The following is a 19,281-nucleotide window of genomic DNA, read 5'->3' on the forward strand; positions in this document are numbered from 1 at the left end:
TCCTAAACCCTAAGGCAGTTCAACTCTTGATGAAAGCAAGCTTGATAACGTCTCCTGACACATTGTGGTGTTTGTACTATTGTTTGTATGTCTGTCCTTTTCATTTTTTAGCCATGGCGTTGTCAATTTATTTTCGATTTATGAGTTTAAATGTCCCTCTGGTATCTTTTGTCCCTTTTTTGTGAAGTCGCTGATGACTTCTTATCCTACATTGTGACGTCATTGATAACTCCTGCTCTCGTCTCAATGCCGTGAGACGAGAAGTACGAAGTGACTGAGCAGTTTGATTTATGCGTATGGAATGACGATAAAGTTATGTCAACACGAACGAGAGTGTTAAACAACTACGTGTTGAATGTATATGTTGATTTACACTCATATTATAAGTGTTCCATGTATTCATCTACTCAAACATTAGGGTAGTAAAAGAATTCCAAAATGTTATAATTACTTATATTACTTTTGTGCTGTTTGTTCGTATGCAACGGAACTGAAATTTACTATAATCATATTATTTATTTTAGCCTAATGTATGAACGTTGACCTGGCTTTCAATGAAAGTAAGTATCTCAATATACACCAAATGTACATCAAATTGAAAACGGGAAATATGTCTTAAAGACAACAACCCGACCAAAGAGCAAACAATAGCCGACGACAACCAATTGGTATTCAACGCTGCAAGAAAATCCCGCAACAAGAAATGGGCCTCAGCTTGCCCCAAAATATCATTGCCTACAAGTTCAGTGAAACTTACCTCATACTAAACTCCAAAACATATTTATGAACTAAAATAAATTGAAAAAAACACTAACAAAAGGTAAAGGCTCCTGACTTGGCATAGGCGCAAAGAATTGGCGGGTTAAACATGTTTTGTGAGATTTACCTCAAAACAAGGCAGAATTAAGAAACAAACAGCAATACACAACTAAACTACCAGTTCAAAAGAAGTCCGAGTCCGATGTCAGAACAGGCAACAACAGAAACTGATTTAGATGACAATGATACATAAATTAACAAAGGACTACTAACAGTTATTGACATGCCAGCCCGGGACCTCAATTAAACTGATTGAAAGATATGTCTTCATCACATTAAAAGAACAATCTTTACCGTTAGGGGTTCAGTTTCATACAGTCATAAAATATATAAGAACATAACTTGTGTCATGCCAACTACTGGTTTGAGAATAAATGTGTTTATTTCAGATGCAAAGACTCTATGGGTAAACTAATATTGATATTAAAATATGTCATATTAAAAATGACCTGACAACAGTTTATTCTAGTTTAAGTCAATAGTTGCTCGGTAATAGCAGCAAATATTGCTCTTAACCTTATGCACTGTTCAGAAAACTTCGGTATTAAAATTTAAAAAAAATGCTGTATATAGATACTAAGGGTATATTCAAATATGATAAGAGATTGACAAGGTCATAGCTAAAACAGAAAACGATAGAAGACCGACGAGACCACAAAAAATTTAATACAAAATTACAGACTGCGTAAAACGTACCCAATCATAAATGTGTGAAGATCTTATGTATGCCGGAAGGGTAAGCACACAAAGTTTCACTAGTAGTATCCGTCTTGTTGCTCTTGATGAGTACTAGTTCTGTGACAAATTCATTTGGTGATTCCCAATCGAGCAATAAAGAATGACATTGGTGCAACGACAATTAAACATATCGGGTCCTATTGTTGACAATGGTTATAATTGAGTATGTGCAATTGAATTAACTTTTCTGGAAGCATACATTTTACATTGTGAAGTGAAAAGACAATTGGAAACATGTAAATGACTTTTAAAAACACTCTACATTAAAAGTAAATCAGTAACAAAATCGATAAAAACATGTTTTTAGTTGGCGAGCAATTTTTATGAGCTTTCTTTAACTCAATCACTATTAAAATTTTTAAGTGTCACAGAATTTCAAATATCACTGGTGCAAGTGCAAAATAGGCACATTTTGAATAATACAATTCATTAATCATTTCATAAGCTGTCATTTTGATCTTTTGTAGATTGTTATAAACAGTAGATATTGGATATTAAAGCAGCCAAAGTGTAAATTTTAATAACATTACATACAAGTCTTGTGTTAAAAATAAAATTTTATTTGACTTGTTAGTATTCATTAAATGTGTGGTGTATATATTCCTCATGTAGCACAACAGGAATACGCATTTTTGCTTTGTGTCAGTGAATATTTTACGTTTGTTGGAGATCTCAACGAATGAGATTAGAATGTCTATATTGATAACGGACCACGAGTACGCCGATTTCTAAGCCAAAATTACCATATTTCTTTTGCAGTGATATCTACACATACGAGTATACATGAAGATAAACATTTCTAGCTTTAGATTAGGGAATATATTACCACACTAATTCCCACAACAATTACACTAGAAAAAAACATCGCTATGGTTGCCGTTTTGGTCTACAACGTATTCGTTCAGTTTGGGTGATTGGTATTTCCGGTGATAGCCGCTCCAATATCAACCGACAGTGTATACTTAAATGATACAGGCTTCATTGGAACCTTCTCAAATATACCACTAAAAGCCATCTTGTAATTTTTCTGAACTTTCAGATAGATTGAATATATTTTGTCACTCATAGTCACGTTTCAGTGAGTTCCATCATGTCGGAATGCGTTCTTCGTATCTCGTTCTTTCCCTGGAAATTGAAACAGATGAACGAGTTCAAAAAGAATTTTAACAAACGTGATGATTTAAAATATTCAAAAATTAAATTAAAGAAAACCGAACTTAAATGAAAATTCAAGTCCCTAAACAAATGGCAAAATCAAAAGTTAAACACATCCAACGAATGGAAAACTGTTATATTCCTGACTTGATACATACATCTACTTAAGTAGAAAATGGTGGATTAAACTTTCAATTTCTCTTATTGATCGCATGGCCGTGACAAATCTTAGTAAAAAACGTTTAACAATAATTTTGCAGAAGTTCAATGGCTATCTATCTTTCAATTTAATGTGAACTATACCTAAGAGAATATTTCCTCCATGCAACTACCCAGTATATTACTTCTTTTGTTTAAAATAACTTGATGCAATAAAGCGGTTCCGAGTCAAAGACACGTTTTGTTTTTAAATTTGATGAACAACTACTTTTTTATGTCTTGACCAATATCAAACTTGTAACTACAGTATATAATTCACGTCCCTTTTGTTGGTTTAAGCAACTCTTCGACTTTTGGTTGCATTATTGATTTAAGTTCATGGTTCCTTTATAATGAAGAAAGCAAGCCAATTGATAGTTACTAAAAACAAATTGTAAAGATTTGAATATGAGGTATGATTGCCGTTGAAACAAATCTCAAATAGAGAAAAAATTACGTAAAAAAATGAACAAATTAAAACCTTAAGGCACGGTAAATCTTTAACAATGACAAAAAAACATACCGCAAGGCAAGTTGCAAGAGACACCGCAGTAACAACTGTACAACAATGCAAACGGGGAACAAATAGTTTGAGAAATGTACAAAACAATAAACAATACCATAATATGGTATACAGCAACAATTGAAAACCACTGATTTACAAGCTCTCAACTTAGAAAGGCGCATACAAAATGCTGCTTGGTAAAACCTGTTTGCGGGCTCCCAATCCTCTCCTAACACTTGACAGTGACATCTTTAAAAATCAGTTGAAAAGGGCTTTTCATGGCGAGAATTATAATTTTTCACCTTGTTGAAGGATTTACGGTCGCCTGTAATGTCCTTTATCCAGCTCATTAAAACTATGGTTGACAGCTCTCACAAACATATCACATTACCTAACTCATCAGATCTATACAAATCACAAAAAAAGCTAAAAAAAGCATTATGCATAAAAGAAGGGCCACAGCAGTCAGGATTCTACTTCGTCAAAATTATCTCCCCATTACGCCAGTTCATTTTCACAATCGTAGAAATGGAAGCCATTGTAGGTATGACACGGTGCCAATTTTGCTCTTGAAAACTGAGAAGATACACGAAGGGTTAAAACTGGCCCTGATTTTTTTGTTTGTTTTTTTAAATAGGGCCAAAAAATAAAAAAATTCACATAGAAATACTTGAGATAATACTATTAAGACAAAAACAAAATTTCTTGCACTTTTCTTTAAAATTTATGGAGCTATGACCCCTTCAACAAACATAATTTTTATTAAATTTTAAAGGTCAATTTTGCTCCTTTTTTCCATAATTTTGATTGTTTTTGATATAATTAACCTTGGCCGCCATCTACGATCCAAAAAGTCTTTTATATTGATGAAATCTATATCAAAATTTGAATATTTTGGTTACAACACATTTTGGATCGTAGGTGGCGGCCAAGGCGTTTCTAAAGCTTTAGGTCTGGAAAATGCACAAAATCATCATATTTTTGATAATATGTTCAAAATGGGCTTACTTTGGAGAATGTTATGTACTTTTATGAAAAGAACATATATATTTAGCATTTAGAGTTTTGAAATATACCCATTTACGAACCAAATTGAAACATTTTTGATGTTTTATGATAAAGTTGATATATATCATTTATCATTTTGTGCCATAAGTGAACCTTGTCCTTTATTCTCATAGCACGATTATGATCCTTATATGTCAGTTGTATTTTAAAAGACAAATGTATCAACTAGCTAATGAGCATCAGTTAATGATCTTGTCTGCATTGATTCAACTTAAAACTATTGTCTGATCCGCTGTCAGGTGGAAATCAAACAAATAATAGTACAAATGAAACAACATAGAACACTTAAGGCTAAGCAACACGAACCCCATCAAGAACTGGGGGTGATCTCAAGTGCTCCAAATAGGTGAGCAGATCCGGCTCCACAAATGGTACCCGTCGTTTTGCTCATGTTATTACAAACCCGGTAAATAGTATAATTCGGTAAGTCAAATTCGTGAAAAGGGAATGGGATATATATGTTTTTTATCACTTTGCTTTATTTTTAAGGATACTAGTAGTTATCCTCGAAATAATTTAAATAGCAGAAAATGAGGCCTTAGTTTTGTAAGTTATGTATTTTTGAGTAGAGTGTTATTTATTTTGTTTTATATATCAATTCTAAACCGGTCAGATTAAATGAGATGAGCGTTCGGCCGTGCTGAATGTATATAACAATAACAATCAAAACCAAGGAGTACACAAAGACTAACTCCACTAAAAACCGGGAGTGAACTCATGTGCTCCGGAAGGGTACGCATTTCCTGCACCGTATACGACCCCGTCGTGTTATTTCTTTTTGTAGTTCAGTAATGAGGAATTAAGGCAAATATGGGACACAAAATTAAATCATTATTGCATGCTTTTTTTTATATAAATTTGAGATAAATGGTAAATTTGAGTTAAATGGTGTTAAAAATATGACTGAATAAACGTTTGTTTTTCTCTCTAAGTAGTTTTCAGATAGTACCATGTTTTGTTTTTTTAATCTTGAAATCAATATATTTACTGATGGTTGGCGGTCGTATAGTTTTTATAATTTTAATGATCTGCACTTATAGTTCTGCAAACAAAACAGAGTAATTATTTCTCAAACAAAAAGGAAATTGAAAGATATTAAATCAAAAAATAAAATGAATAACAATGTAAAATTTGCAAATTTTTGTTCCTTCCTCCGCCAGAATTCGAACTCATGCTTTTGGTATGAATGTCGTGACAACAATGTATGCACTGTTTCCAGCGCTCTCGACCATTCGGTTATCTAGATTAAGCGTCGATAAATATACACAATTGTTTAAACGTTTAACCTAATGCCAAAAAAAAAAAAAAAAACACAGAAAAACTAATAACAGCTTTATAATTACATTATGAACGTACATAAAAAAAAAAGAATAGAAAGATCGACGTACGGTCAATGAAGTATTTTTTTTTAAATATATAGTGGAACAAAATTTATCGGAATTACATTTTTACATTTCATTTAATTATTTGTTTTTTACCTTTTTAATCAAACTTTTAAACAAGTTGAAATCAGCCATTTTCATTTAATGAAGAACAATGAAATCTCGAAGATAATTGTCTTAGAGTTTGAGAGTGTTTTAACCATCTGGCTTACTATTTAGAGTTTTATTGCATTTTACGATAATATTCAATTTTAAATCTACAGGTAGTTGAAATTAAAACTGACGTTTCATATTCCATTGCTACATCTAGCATGATTTATTCAAATGATAACATGGCTGTTTACCTAAAATAATAAAGCCACAGAATCATAAAAAATAATTATCCATTCTTGAATCAATTGTATATAAAATACAACAATATTGCTTAGAGATGGCAACATGAATTAGCCTATACTACAAACAATATTGTTTTAAAGTAGACTTAAAATTGATAGCCGGTTGGACCCGAGTTCAAGGTCTTTACACTGTCCAAACGAAGTGCAAATGATAAAGGTAATTCTATTAAAACCACATGCATGTTCAACCCATGTCATAACAGAGAATTTGATAGAAGGCTTATTCGGCCTCAGTGTTGTTTGGACCCTGTCAGCAATGGACTTCCCTTAAAATGAAAAGGATTCAAATTAAATTAAATTGTTAATATGTTAATATCTTTTTTTTCGTAAACCCTGTGTTGCTTAGTCTTACGTGTTCTTTGTTGTATTGTTTGTACTATTATTTGTCTGATGGGCTTTTTTTCTTTTTTGGTCATGGCGTTGTCAGTATATATTTGATATATAAGTTTGAATGTACCTTTGGTATCTTTCGCCCTTCTTATTTTATTTGAGTGCTTTTGTTTTTAGTTGTTTTTGTGATTCGTATAGATCTGATGAGTTAGGTAATGTGGTATGATTGTGAGTGCTGTCAATCATATTTCTAATGAGCTGAATATAGGAAATTACAGGCGACTTTTCCGCAAATACTCCTTATTAAACCATTTCTCTGAAGGCAATCATTTGTCTTTTTTTGAAAGATCCATTGTCGACAGATCTCAAGTTGCACATTGACCAAGACTATGAATAAATGAAGATTTTGGATATTAGTCATTAAAACTTAAAATAGAAAATCTTCAAGAGAAAATGCTGCTGTATTTACCATACGTGAAGAAGCGACCACAATATTCGGTGTACCAATGAACTGGATTCCATCTCGAAACTTATTTCTTACAAGCACAATTGATTTAAAAAAAAAAATCCAAAGAAATAATATACTTTATTAGACACAGCTGTAAAATAAAACTCAATGAGCAACGTTGAGTATCACCTTTTCACATTATTCCTTGAACTTAGATTGAACAAACACGTTTTATTGAATATAAAACATGTTCAGGCCAATCCTTATTTATTTGGTGTTATCAATTTTGCCAGCCGGTAAGTAATATTTATTTAATTTCATGCTCATTTATTTTCTTTTTAGCATGGATAGAACTTATATTGATCATATAATGGAAGCATTCAGATCTCTTTTTTCAAAACGAACCTTAAAAAAATCAATTGGAAATTTCATGCTTATGATTTTGAATCCTGTGTGTCGTCTACAAAAGACTCGTCATTGACGATCAAATAAAAAAAATAACATATAGATATAGGAAGATGTGGTGTGAGTGCCAATGAGACAACTCTCCATCCAAATAACAATTTAAAAAGTAATTATAGGTTAAAGTACGGCCTTCAACACGGAGCCTTGGCTGACACCGAACAACAAGCTATAAAGGGCCCCAAAATTACTAGTGTAAAACCATTCAAACGGGAAAACCAACGGTCTAATCTATATAAACAAAACGAGAAACGAGAAACACGTATATATTACATAAACAAACGACAACTACTGTACATCAGATTCCTATTAAGATAAAACACTTTTGAAAGAAAGCCATTTAATTTCTATGAATTCGAAAAAAAATGTTCAAAAAACATTGAACACTTTAAATTAACTAGCACGAAGACAACGTGTCCATCAGCTCGGGCAAAAATCGTAAGTACACATAATAACCAAACATGCGTTTTGAACAATTGTGGGCTAATTAAATTTTAACGTTTACTTCATTATTCCATTTTTGATCATGTTGCGTATACCAATGCAACATTTAGATATTCCACCTCCATTCTTCAAGGGTTAACCATACGTTAATCAAAATGCAGACTCAAACACAGTGAATTGCAAATTATGTTTATAATGGCAATTATGTTTACGAGGTTGTACAAGTAACCCACTAAATCATATCAAATTCAAACACTTTACATTATATTTTGAGACATCTGAGAAAATGAAACAATTAATAGTTTCAAAAAATGTCAATTTGACCAGATCATTAAATTTCCATACTTCAGTTAATATGGTAGTAAGGAATACTTAGAAGTAAAACGTACAAAGACAGATCAAAGTCAAGCCCTATCATGCCCTAGGACAAACTTCAATTATTTGAACAATAAAACTCACATTGATAGGTTACATGAACTTAAGTACCGCTTTATTGTTAACGGTCAAAAGATATCCGAGTATCAGGCTATTGAAAACTTTTCGAATTGATAACACTAGTTATATTTTTTTAGCTAAAAGTAGGACAAAAAAAAATAATTACCTTTACACGACAAAAAGTATTATTATTTACCTCAACTTTATTTGAACTTTCATGAATAAGTGTCTCTTTCGTTATCATATATCGTTTTCCTGTGTATAAAAATGCATGATATTTGAACATTTCAATCCAATAGGATGACAATTGTAATTGCCGGGGTTCGTGTTGGTTTAGTTTTCTATGTTGTGTTTTGATTTTTCTTTTGTAAGTTTTAAGTTTAATTTCGATTTATGATTATTTCACATTCCATACTCTAATTTATTGGCGTTAGCTTCCTGCTGGGCCACCTTTTCTTGTCAATCGGTCACTTTGTGGGGTTTCTTATTTTCAAATACCTACTTATTTTTATACAAGAAAATAAATGTTAAAATGTTTTTGATATTAGGAACGGCATATCACCATGACCAGGATTAACAAGAAGAAATCTAGAGAAAAAATAAGCTTTTTTTGCCAAAATTCATGCCAAAAATCTTCAAAAACATTCACCTATTGGTATCAACTTGAAATCACCAATCATTTCAACCCAACCGCGCCACACTCCCATCTATACTTAAGATCGTTTTAGACCCTCGTGCTATTTCGACACCGAGAATGACATTGAGTAACGCTGAAGGACAAACGTTTATAATAACCATGTATTTTGTTAATATCATGAATAAGAAAGATGAAAGATATCATAGGACATTGAAAGTATCTTATAAACAAAACGCATCAAATTCCCATCCTTATTCGCGATAAATTTTGAGTTATGTTAGCAATCATTGTGATGTTATCTATGATACATTTAAGGGCAAATAACTGACTATTTCGTTCATCTAATTTATATTTTTTTTATTTTGGATGTAACGTGTCTTCTGATTAACTGACGTCGTTTTGTTTATCAGCTCATATACATAATTAAGTCATGTGACCATGACGTCATTTACGTTTTTTCATGGTTTACTCCGATTTAAAACGGAATTTATAATTAAATTATAAGAAATAACTGTAACATTTTATCTGTCTATTAGAAATATCATAAAAAATGTGGTGCACACTTTAAAACAACTCGCTACGCGGGTTATTCAGTAGGCACCATATTTTTTTATGTTATTTCGAATAGACAGAAAAAGTTTAAAGTAATTCTTTGAATAAATATTATATATATTTGTAAATTATTTTTTCCTGATGTATTTAGTAACTTTTTCAACTACAATTAAGTTTCTCTTGTTTTAAGAGAAAAACAAATTATTTGATGATGATTTCCTCGCTGTGTTGAAGACCCATTGATGTCGTTCCGTTGTTTGTTTATTTTATACTTTACTCATATTTATTCTCAATTTTACGAAATGAAATACATACAAAATTAGTTTTGACCGTTTTTACCTATCATATAATACAGTAAGTGGTAGATGCTCAAAATGGACGTGCTGGACACCTTGCTCTGTAAGCTGTGGTAGTGGTAGCCAGGAAAGACGACGAACATGCCATTACCCAGCTCGAGCAAGATACAGATACAGAGCAGAATGCGGAGGCTCTAGGTTAGAAAGCAGACCATGTACAGTTACGACTTGTTCAAGTAAGTATCTCATCCATATCAAATGTGGTCAATCTTGTTCAGATAGTATTTCATTATTTAAATTAGCAAAGCTGCTTGCTAAAAATGTATACAAAATTTTAAATAACTTTCGATTTTAACATTCAAACCCACTGCTTGGAATTAGTTGATACAGTGGTCAGATGTAAATTTGAACGGTCTTTATCTTAAGTCGATCACAGGTACATACATTTTGTAAGTTTGTTAATATCAAAATGATTTATGTCATTTTATTATTTGGTTAAAAGTATTTCGAAAACTTAGTCACCAATATGTTAAGCGTCTTTACAATTAACTCATCATAGATACCAGGACTTAATTTTGTATAAACGCCAGACGCGCGTTTCGTCTACAAAAGACTCATCAGTGACTCTTAAATCCAAAAAAGTTAAAAAGGTAAAATAAAGTACGAAGTTGAAGAGCAATGAGGAACAAAATTCCTAAAAGTTTTGCCAAATACAGCTAAGGTAATCTATGCCTGAGGTAGAAAAGCCTTAGTATTTCAAAAAAAAATAAAAATTTTGTAAACAGTTCATTTATAAATATAACCCTATCAATGATAATTTATGTCAGCACAAACAGTGCTGACTACTGGGCTTGTGATACTCTCGGGGAAATGAATCTCCACCAGCAGTGGCATCGACCCATTCTTTAACAGACACGTATATTGTCTAAGCATTCGTTTTTTCCCACAAAAATAAGGACTTAAAAAGTATTAGCAAAATCACGCTATTTAATTTAAACTCTACCAAAATAAAATATAAGGGATTTGTAAGAATATAATTTTCAAATGGAATACAAATGAAGAAAATTGTAAATAACCTTATCTTCTCACAATCATTTCACCATTCATTGTAGTTGAAGGCAACTGGGGAAATTGGATGGACTGGTCAACATGTCCTGTAACCTGCGGTGGTGGTATGCAAGTTAGATCTAGATTATGTAATAACCCAGCACCAGCTAACAATGGACCATTTTGTAGTGGACCTGATTCAGAAAGAAAATCTTGTGAAATACTTCCTTGTCCAAGTAAGTTTATATTTCGGCATTGTTCAGACTTTTCACACCCTATCATGTCCTATGACAAACAATTAATTGTACAATTAAACGCACGTTTATAGGGTTCATAAAAATAACTAACAATTAAACTGGAAAACGATCGAAAGAACACTTACGGAAAACTTTTCGATTTGATTTCATTAGCTAACTGGTTTGAGATAATTGCATTTAACAACTTAATTATTTCATATTTTTCATGTTGGGGCCTTTTATAGTCGACAACGATATGTGTTTTTATCATTGTTGTTGGCCGTACAGTTGCCTAAAATTGCATACATCCACTGTATTTGAACTTTGGTGGATAGTTGTCTCATTTGCAAGGCATGCCACCTCTTCTTATGTTTAGAATTATAACTGATATATGTCTCATCTTAAAAATATGTTGAATACCTGTAACATGAATAAAAGTATAATTGTCTACATCAACTTTATTTGAACTTTCAAGGATGATTGTCTCTTTAATTATCAGATATCATTTCCTTGTCTTAAAATGCATATGATTTGAACATACAGTTTAATCTAATACGATGATAATTTGAATTGTTGTGGGTCTGCTCATAATGTTAAGAAAATTTCAGATACCTTTAGCTTTTGACATTCAAACAAAGTGCTTGTGGTTAGTTCAAACAGGGGTCAGATGTAAATTTCAACCGTCTTTATCTTAAAGCGATCATAGATATATACATTTTGTTAGTTTGTTAATATCAAATTGATTTATGTAATTTTATTAATTGGTTAAAAGTATTATCAGGTTTTAAGGACCCAGAACTTAGTCACCAATATGTCAAGCGTTAACGTTGTTACAAAATTCTTGAACAGACACGTATATTGTCTTAGCATTCGTTTTCCCCATAAAACATGACTTAAAAAGTATAAGCAAAATCATGTTTTTTAATTTGAACTTTACAAAAATCAAATATGAGTGATTTGTACGAATATTATTTTCAAATGGAATAAAATGAAGAAAATTGTATATAACAGAAGAGTTGTTAACCTCAGTTTTAATTAATCGTAGTATATCATAAAATTGAGAATGGAAATGGGGAATGTGTCAAAGAGACAACAACACGACCAAATAAAACAAAAGCAGAAGGTCACCAGCAGGTCTTCAATGTAGCGAGAAATTCCCGCACCCGGAGGCGTCCTTCCGCTGGCCCCTAAACAAATATATACTAGTTCAGTGATAATGAACGCCATACTAATTTCCAAATTGTACACAAGAAACTAAAATTAAAATAATACAAGACTAACAATTGCCAGACGCTCCTGACTTGGGACAGGCGCAAACATGCGGCGGGGTTAAACATGTGTGCGAGGTCTCAACCCTCCCCTATACCTCTATCTAATGTAGAAAAGTAAACGCATAACAATACGCACATTAAAATTCATTTCAAGAGAATTTCACCATGCCTTATAGTTGAAGGTAACTGGGGAAATTGGATGGACTGGTCACCCTGTCCTGTAACCTGCGGTGGTGGTATGCAAGTTAGATCTAGATTATGCAATAACCCAGCACCAGCTAACAATGGACCAAATTGCAGTGGACCTGATTCAGAAAGAAAATCTTGTGAACCACTTCCTTGTCCAAGTAAGTATATATTTCGGCATTGTTCAGACTGTTTAAATCCGCTGAATTTGTATTAATTGAAATTTTTGTCATAAAACATTATTTATTTGTTAGTAACAACTACTTCAGGAATTACGAGTACTCTTATGTCGGTGCCTGAAATTCACTGTGTTTTGTTAATTCCTTTGTTTAACTTTATAACGATAGTATGTGTCAACTATTTACAATTGATCTTAATAGATTCTTCTTTTGTTGTTCTGGTATTCCACTGTTTCATGGTAGTGTGAAGAATGAGCGCACATAAACACCTTAACTCTAACAAAATTCTCATTATGCTAATATCCAGTCAGACGCCAACAATTCAGTGGCTATCGTGGATCCATGTTTGTCATATTTTATTTTCATATTTTGTTTGTTATTTATAATGCCGAAATTTTTCTTGTTAAATTGTTTATGTTGGGTCAAATTAACAGCATATTGTTCTATTCTATTTGTACAATGCAATACAATATAATGCATAGACAATAATAGTGCATTGACTTGACATATCGTTGGTATGTCAAGTCAATGCACTATTATTGTCTGTATACTGCAATTTAAAAAAAAATCGAATTGTTGTTGAATAGGTTAATATTATTTATATGATTTAAATATTGGGGAAAATTCCCCTTTGAAAAGGCATCAGGCGGAGAAATATACAACACAATGAAATGTACATTGCCTGTTGCAGCCCGCAGTAGATGGTGAACGAATTCGTTTGAGTATGGAAGAAAATATTAACTATAAGCATATAACATAACGATTTATAGGATTCAAACAAAACAATTAGCAAGTGAAATATGTTTTTTTCCAAAAATTGTAACTGAAATTAGTTTGAGTCGTTTTATACATTGGATATAAGAATAGGCTAAAGAGATCTATTGAATTATTAGATATAGTTTCGGCAACTTCTATTCAAATATTCAGGAGGAAATGTGATATCGGATCAGTGATTGTATATGACATAGAAATATACAGTCAGCGCATTTTGGCTGCTCAAATAGAACGAGTGCAGTATTCAATAAAATACAATTTACGTTGTTTTAAAACACTCCAAGCGTAATTTAGGAAATAGTAAATGTCATAAATCGTATTAAGGACGATCACCTAGATCAAAAGAAATTGACCACATTTTACCTTTGTTTCACTTTCAATTTGACATTATTTTCCTTTAAATATCCTTACACGGACAATGCATGCGTTATTCTTTCATTTTCTACGGGGTTAAATTGGAGTTTACATGCATATGGATTTAATGAGGTCGAGTTTTTCACTTTCAAGTGAATAATTCATTATCAATATTTATAAACTTGATTTGACAAATTTGAACCATTTAAGCTGAAAAAAGCAAATTATTTTTTTCACTTTTTCACTTTCATTCATGATTGCACAAAAAAAAAACATACTTTTGATTTTTCTTATATATCTCGTTGCCTTTGATGACCTGCAACAACCACTTGAATATTGTCTATCTCTAAGAACTTTAACCGGAATTTAAATCCAGCCTCAAGACAGTGGTTAAATTGTCGTTTTTGACGATTAAACCATTCAAGTATTTCGATTAATTCAAGTTTTTGTTTTTGTTTTTAACACATTGATAAATAGTGAACAACATCGACATACCCAATATGGTAACAGCATCGACCTTACAAATTTAAAAGTTCTCAAATGATGCCAAAAGATCTTCCTTCGTTGCAAATGTAGCGAAGAATACATAAACAGAAACATATGCATTTTCTTAGTTTTTACTATTTTTACGTATGAAATGGTACGAAACAAATAATGTCATATTATTTCTATTTATTTAAAAATGCTTTACTCCTACATTGTGTAAACAGAATCATATACATATTTTATGCATTTATTTTTTTCCGTATGAATAGTTCTGGAAAATTTAGTAATAACATCAAGTTATTTTTATTACAAGCTTTAACAAAATGAAAACTCAGAAGATTATAAAAACGATATGTTTGATGAATCAACTAAACAATAAGTGTCGTTAACAAAACAGTACGTTTCGTTCTTTTTTGAGCGGTGAAAGTTAACTTTTATATCTTCCACCATATTCCAGTAAATGGTAACTGGGCAGGATGGTTGTCATGGTCTCTATGCTCTGTATCATGTGGTCAAGGTGCTCAAAATAGAAAGAGAACATGTAGTAACCCAGCACCAGCTTTCAACGGACAAGATTGTAGTGGCTCCGACTCAGAAACAGAATTATGTGTCCTTACTGCATGTCCAAGTTAGTATCTCAATTTACGTGAAATATTTCTTTTAATCTTGTTCAAGAAGGTAGTCGTTATGTCAAAGATGCAAAACTTAAGCACTATTCGGATTACTTTTAATCATGATAGATTCTCCTATTTGTGGCAACGAGCGTCAATGAAGATAAAACAATATGGTATAAATTCGACTAGAGTAGAGTAATATATAAATATTCAAATATTTTAAACTTTAAAATTACTAAGAACAACCATTGACGTGGCTCAATGACTAATGACAACCAATTCATTGCAATTGTAAATTTAACAATTGCAAAGTACTTAAACCTGATTTGACAATATTGGCTGTTTTCCTGTGTATATTTAGTTTACAACACTATAATGGTACTACATTGCATTTGATACATGCTTTAAACTAGAATTAGTACTTAAAAATATTTACTACATGTGTATAGTGCAATTCTTGGCATAAGGCACACTTAACACATTTGGTTATGGAGATGACATTTCAAAACCCAAATCCCCAAAAAGAATGATTGTTTTATAGTTCTACACACTTTTTATTTCTATTCAAACTTTAACAAAATGAAATATCAGAAGGTTATTAAGACGAAATGTTTGATGAAACAACTGAACTAAAGGTTTCTTTAACAGACGAGTATGTTTAGTTCTTTTTCGAGCGATAAGAGTTTAACGCTATATTTTCTACCATATTCCAGTAAATGGTAACTGGGCAGGATGGTTGTCATGGTCTCCATGCTCTGTATCATGTGGTCAAGGTGCTCAAAATAGAAAGAGAACATGTAGTAACCCAGCACCAGCTTTCAACGGACAGGATTGTAGTGGCTCCGACTCAGAAACAGAATTATGTGTCCTAACTGCATGTCCAAGTTAGTATCTCAATTTACGTGAAATATTTTTTAATCTTGTTCAAGAAGGAAGCCGTTATGTCAAAGATGCAAAACGTAAGCACTATTCAGATTACTTGTAAACCTGATTAGATTCTCCTATTTGTGGCCCAGAACGTAAAGAAAAATAAATAATTACCTGTATGTTATAAATTAAACTTATGTAGAGAAAATATAAACATTCAAATATTTTATTCTTATAAATTTGTAAGAATAACTATTGTCGTCACAGCCATTTAAAAATTAAACAATCTCAAAGTAATAACATTTTATGTGAAATCTTGGCTGTATTCCTGTGTATATTTCTTTTATAACATTATTATTGGTACTACAAAACATTTGATTCATGCTTTGAACTAAAATAAGTATTTACTACATGTGTACAGTGCAATTCTTGGCAAAAGGCACATTAAACAAATTTGGATATGGATTGACAATCCAAAACCCGAATCCATTACTTCATATGATAATAAGTGGTTAAGGTGGCATTTTTAACGATTAATTCATTTAAGTATTTTGATTAATTCAAGTTTGTTTCTTAAGGACAAACAAAAACACTGATTAATTGTTATCGCCATCGATATAAACAATATGGAAACAGCATGTACTGAGTAGTACTTTACAAATTAAATATTTCAAAAATTATGTAAAGCGATATACCTTTATGCAAGCGTAGCTAGTAATACATAGACAGACACAGATGCATTTTCTTAAGTTTCACTCTTTTCCGTTTGAAATGGTACGGAGAAAATAAATTCCTATTATTTGTTATTAACTAAATTTTTTAAAGTCTTAAACTCTTTTGTAAACAGACAAGTACATCTCTTTTAAGCATTTGTTATTTTTCCAGTTTGAATAGAACCGAAAAATTAATTAATAAAGTTATTTTATTCAAACTTTAACAAAATGAAATATCAGAAGGTTATAAACACGACATGTTTGATGGAACAACTGAACTAAAGGTTCCTTTTACAGAAGAGTAAGTTTCGTTCTTTTTTTAGCGATAAGAGTTTAACGCTATATTTTCTACCATATTCCAGTAAATGGTAACTGGGCAGGATGGTTGTCATGGTCTCCATGCTCTGTATCATGTGGTAAAGGTGGTGCTCGAAATAGAAAGAGAACATGCAGTAACCCAGAACCAGCTTTCAACGGACAGGATTGTAGTGGCTCTGGCTCAGAAAGACAATTATGTGTTCTTACTGAATGTCCAAGTTAGTATCTCAATTTACGTGTAACATTCTTTTAATCTTGATTATGAAGGTAGTCTTTATGTCAAAGATGCAAAACGTAAGCACTTCTCAGATATCTTTTGATTTTTACATTGAAGTTTTTATACCCCCGCTTTGAAAAAGGGGTATACTGTTTTACCTCTGTCGGTCCTCCAGTCCGTCCATCCATCAGTCCGTCAGTACGTCCGTCAACGGAATTTTTTGTCACATTTTTCTCAGGAACTACAATACAAGGATTTCTGAAATTCGGTTTCAGGGTTTATATAAGTTAGCTATACCGATTGATGAGTTTTCAGATTCATCACTCGACAACTTCCTTTTTACCGAACACTTGTATGATTTTACACATATCCTAGTTTTAAAATGTTTTGTCACATTTTTCTCAGGAACTACAATACAAGGATTTCTGAAATTTGTAAGCTAGCTATACTGTGTAATGCGTTTTCAGATTCATCACGCTACATCTTTCTATTTACCGAACCCTTCATATTTTTACACTATTAATATTATCCACTTGTGGCGGGGGTTTCACTTGTGTTTTCCTTTTATATAGAACCTGTGCTCTTGATCATGAGTATATTGAATATCTAAACACAGTTAGATATATATTGCTTAATATGTACAGATTTAAGTCCCCATGGTACTACATCCTATCAGTACTTTTTACATATGTTTTAATACTCAACAAAGTCATACGTTTCTCAGACTCTTTATGATTTTTCTATACTATATTTGTTCGATGAGTTGTGTGTATGACTTTAGGGTAAGAAGACATAATTAAAATATTAGTATAAACCCTCATTCATTAATTACAAGTACACTTATATTATTTTTGTGTCTATTATTTGCTATTTTAGTTTCGCAGACTCTTTATGACTGTTATACAATATATTCGTTCGATGTTTTGTAAATATAACATAAGTCTAGGAAGACGTATTTTATATATTAGTTTGAACTAGCTTTCATTAACTACAAGTACACTTATGCGGTCTATGGAAGAGTCGATTCGATAAAAACTTTTCTTATATCAACAAGCGATATTGTCTTATATCACCGAGTTGCATTGTGGGAAATTTCAGACGAATGTTAGCATTTGTACAAAGAAAGGCAGATTTGTCGGTATGAAGTAATGACTCTTTTTTTTAAACAGGGTGACATTTAACACGACATACGTATGCTGTATAATTTCCATGAATTATTTTATGTAATAACAAGCAAGGTGTATTTAAACGAGAAAATTGAATTGTTGAATAAATGCAACATAAAAACAATTTATCATTTCTAGATGTTCACATTCAATAAATATTACGTAGCAAATTCAGTGGAATGAAATTGAGATAAATTCAATTATTTGTTTCGCCAAAATCACCTATAAGTCAAAGATACTGCTACATTTTATTATATCAATGCGATTTTTGTCTTATATCATAGCGATATTTTTTAATATAAAAAAATTATGAATGCGATACTTTTCTAATTTAACTGCTATAGTTTTCTAATATAAAATGAATACGATAACACGTCACAATGCATGTCAAGAAAACCGCAAACGTAATTCACCAACTTAGTTCATGACCGGCTTAATGTTTGAGGATCAATATCACTAAAATTTCGTATCTGTAACAAAATTGACGCTTACTTGAACTTATCATTTCGAAAATGTTGCTTGAACTTATTGATAGTTGAAAGTGTTAACAACCTGTTCAGTCTATTGTTTTCAATCACATGGTCTAACCGACAAATTCTATTTGAAGTGATGATGCAATGGCGGAATTTAAATGTGGTTGTAAATAGTCTGCCGACCTATAAGATTTTAATATAGGTCCAGTGGTGGATCCAGGGGGTCCGGGATTGGGAACTCCCCCTTTTTTTGACCGATCAATGTATTTGAATGGGGACATATGTTTGGAACCTCCCTTTATCCTGGGTTTTGAAACCCCTTTTGAAAACGGCTGGATCCACCATTGAGGTCACACTGCTATAGCCTATCCACATGGATAATATTGAAATAAACAGATAATATTACTTAAAAGGAAAAAAAAAACATTCATTCAAACGAACCAATTCAATACAGCTCCAAATAACTATGAATATTCAAATGCGAAAAGAAATATTCCAAACAAATTAAAATGCACA

General features: G+C 31.9%; 1 protein-coding gene across 1 annotated transcript; it reads left to right on the top strand.

Annotated features, from left to right (window-relative positions):
* The first annotated feature begins 3,943 nt into the window (after positions 1-3,943).
* Positions 3,944-17,132, top strand: LOC134687845 (coadhesin-like). The gene is made up of 7 exons (XM_063548304.1): positions 3,944-3,959; positions 9,924-10,100; positions 10,977-11,147; positions 12,595-12,765; positions 14,855-15,025; positions 15,725-15,895; positions 16,954-17,132. The coding sequence occupies exons 1-7, from the start codon at positions 3,944-3,946 to the stop codon at positions 17,130-17,132; spliced, it is 1,056 nt and encodes a 351-aa protein (XP_063404374.1).
* Positions 17,133-19,281: the final 2,149 nt, after the last annotated feature.

The sequence above is a fragment of the Mytilus trossulus genome, chromosome 10 (assembly GCF_036588685.1).
Source record: "Mytilus trossulus isolate FHL-02 chromosome 10, PNRI_Mtr1.1.1.hap1, whole genome shotgun sequence".
Taxonomy (NCBI): domain Eukaryota; kingdom Metazoa; phylum Mollusca; class Bivalvia; order Mytilida; family Mytilidae; genus Mytilus; species Mytilus trossulus.

What these genes read in the sequence shown, in the direction of transcription:
- LOC134687845 (XM_063548304.1), top strand. An exon ending in TGAACCACTTCCTTGTCCAA is followed by an intron (nt 12,766 to 14,854) that starts GTAAGTATATAT and finishes ACCATATTCCAG; the next exon opens with TAAATGGTAACTGGGCAGGA. An exon ending in TGTCCTTACTGCATGTCCAA is followed by an intron (nt 15,026 to 15,724) that starts GTTAGTATCTCA and finishes ACCATATTCCAG; the next exon opens with TAAATGGTAACTGGGCAGGA.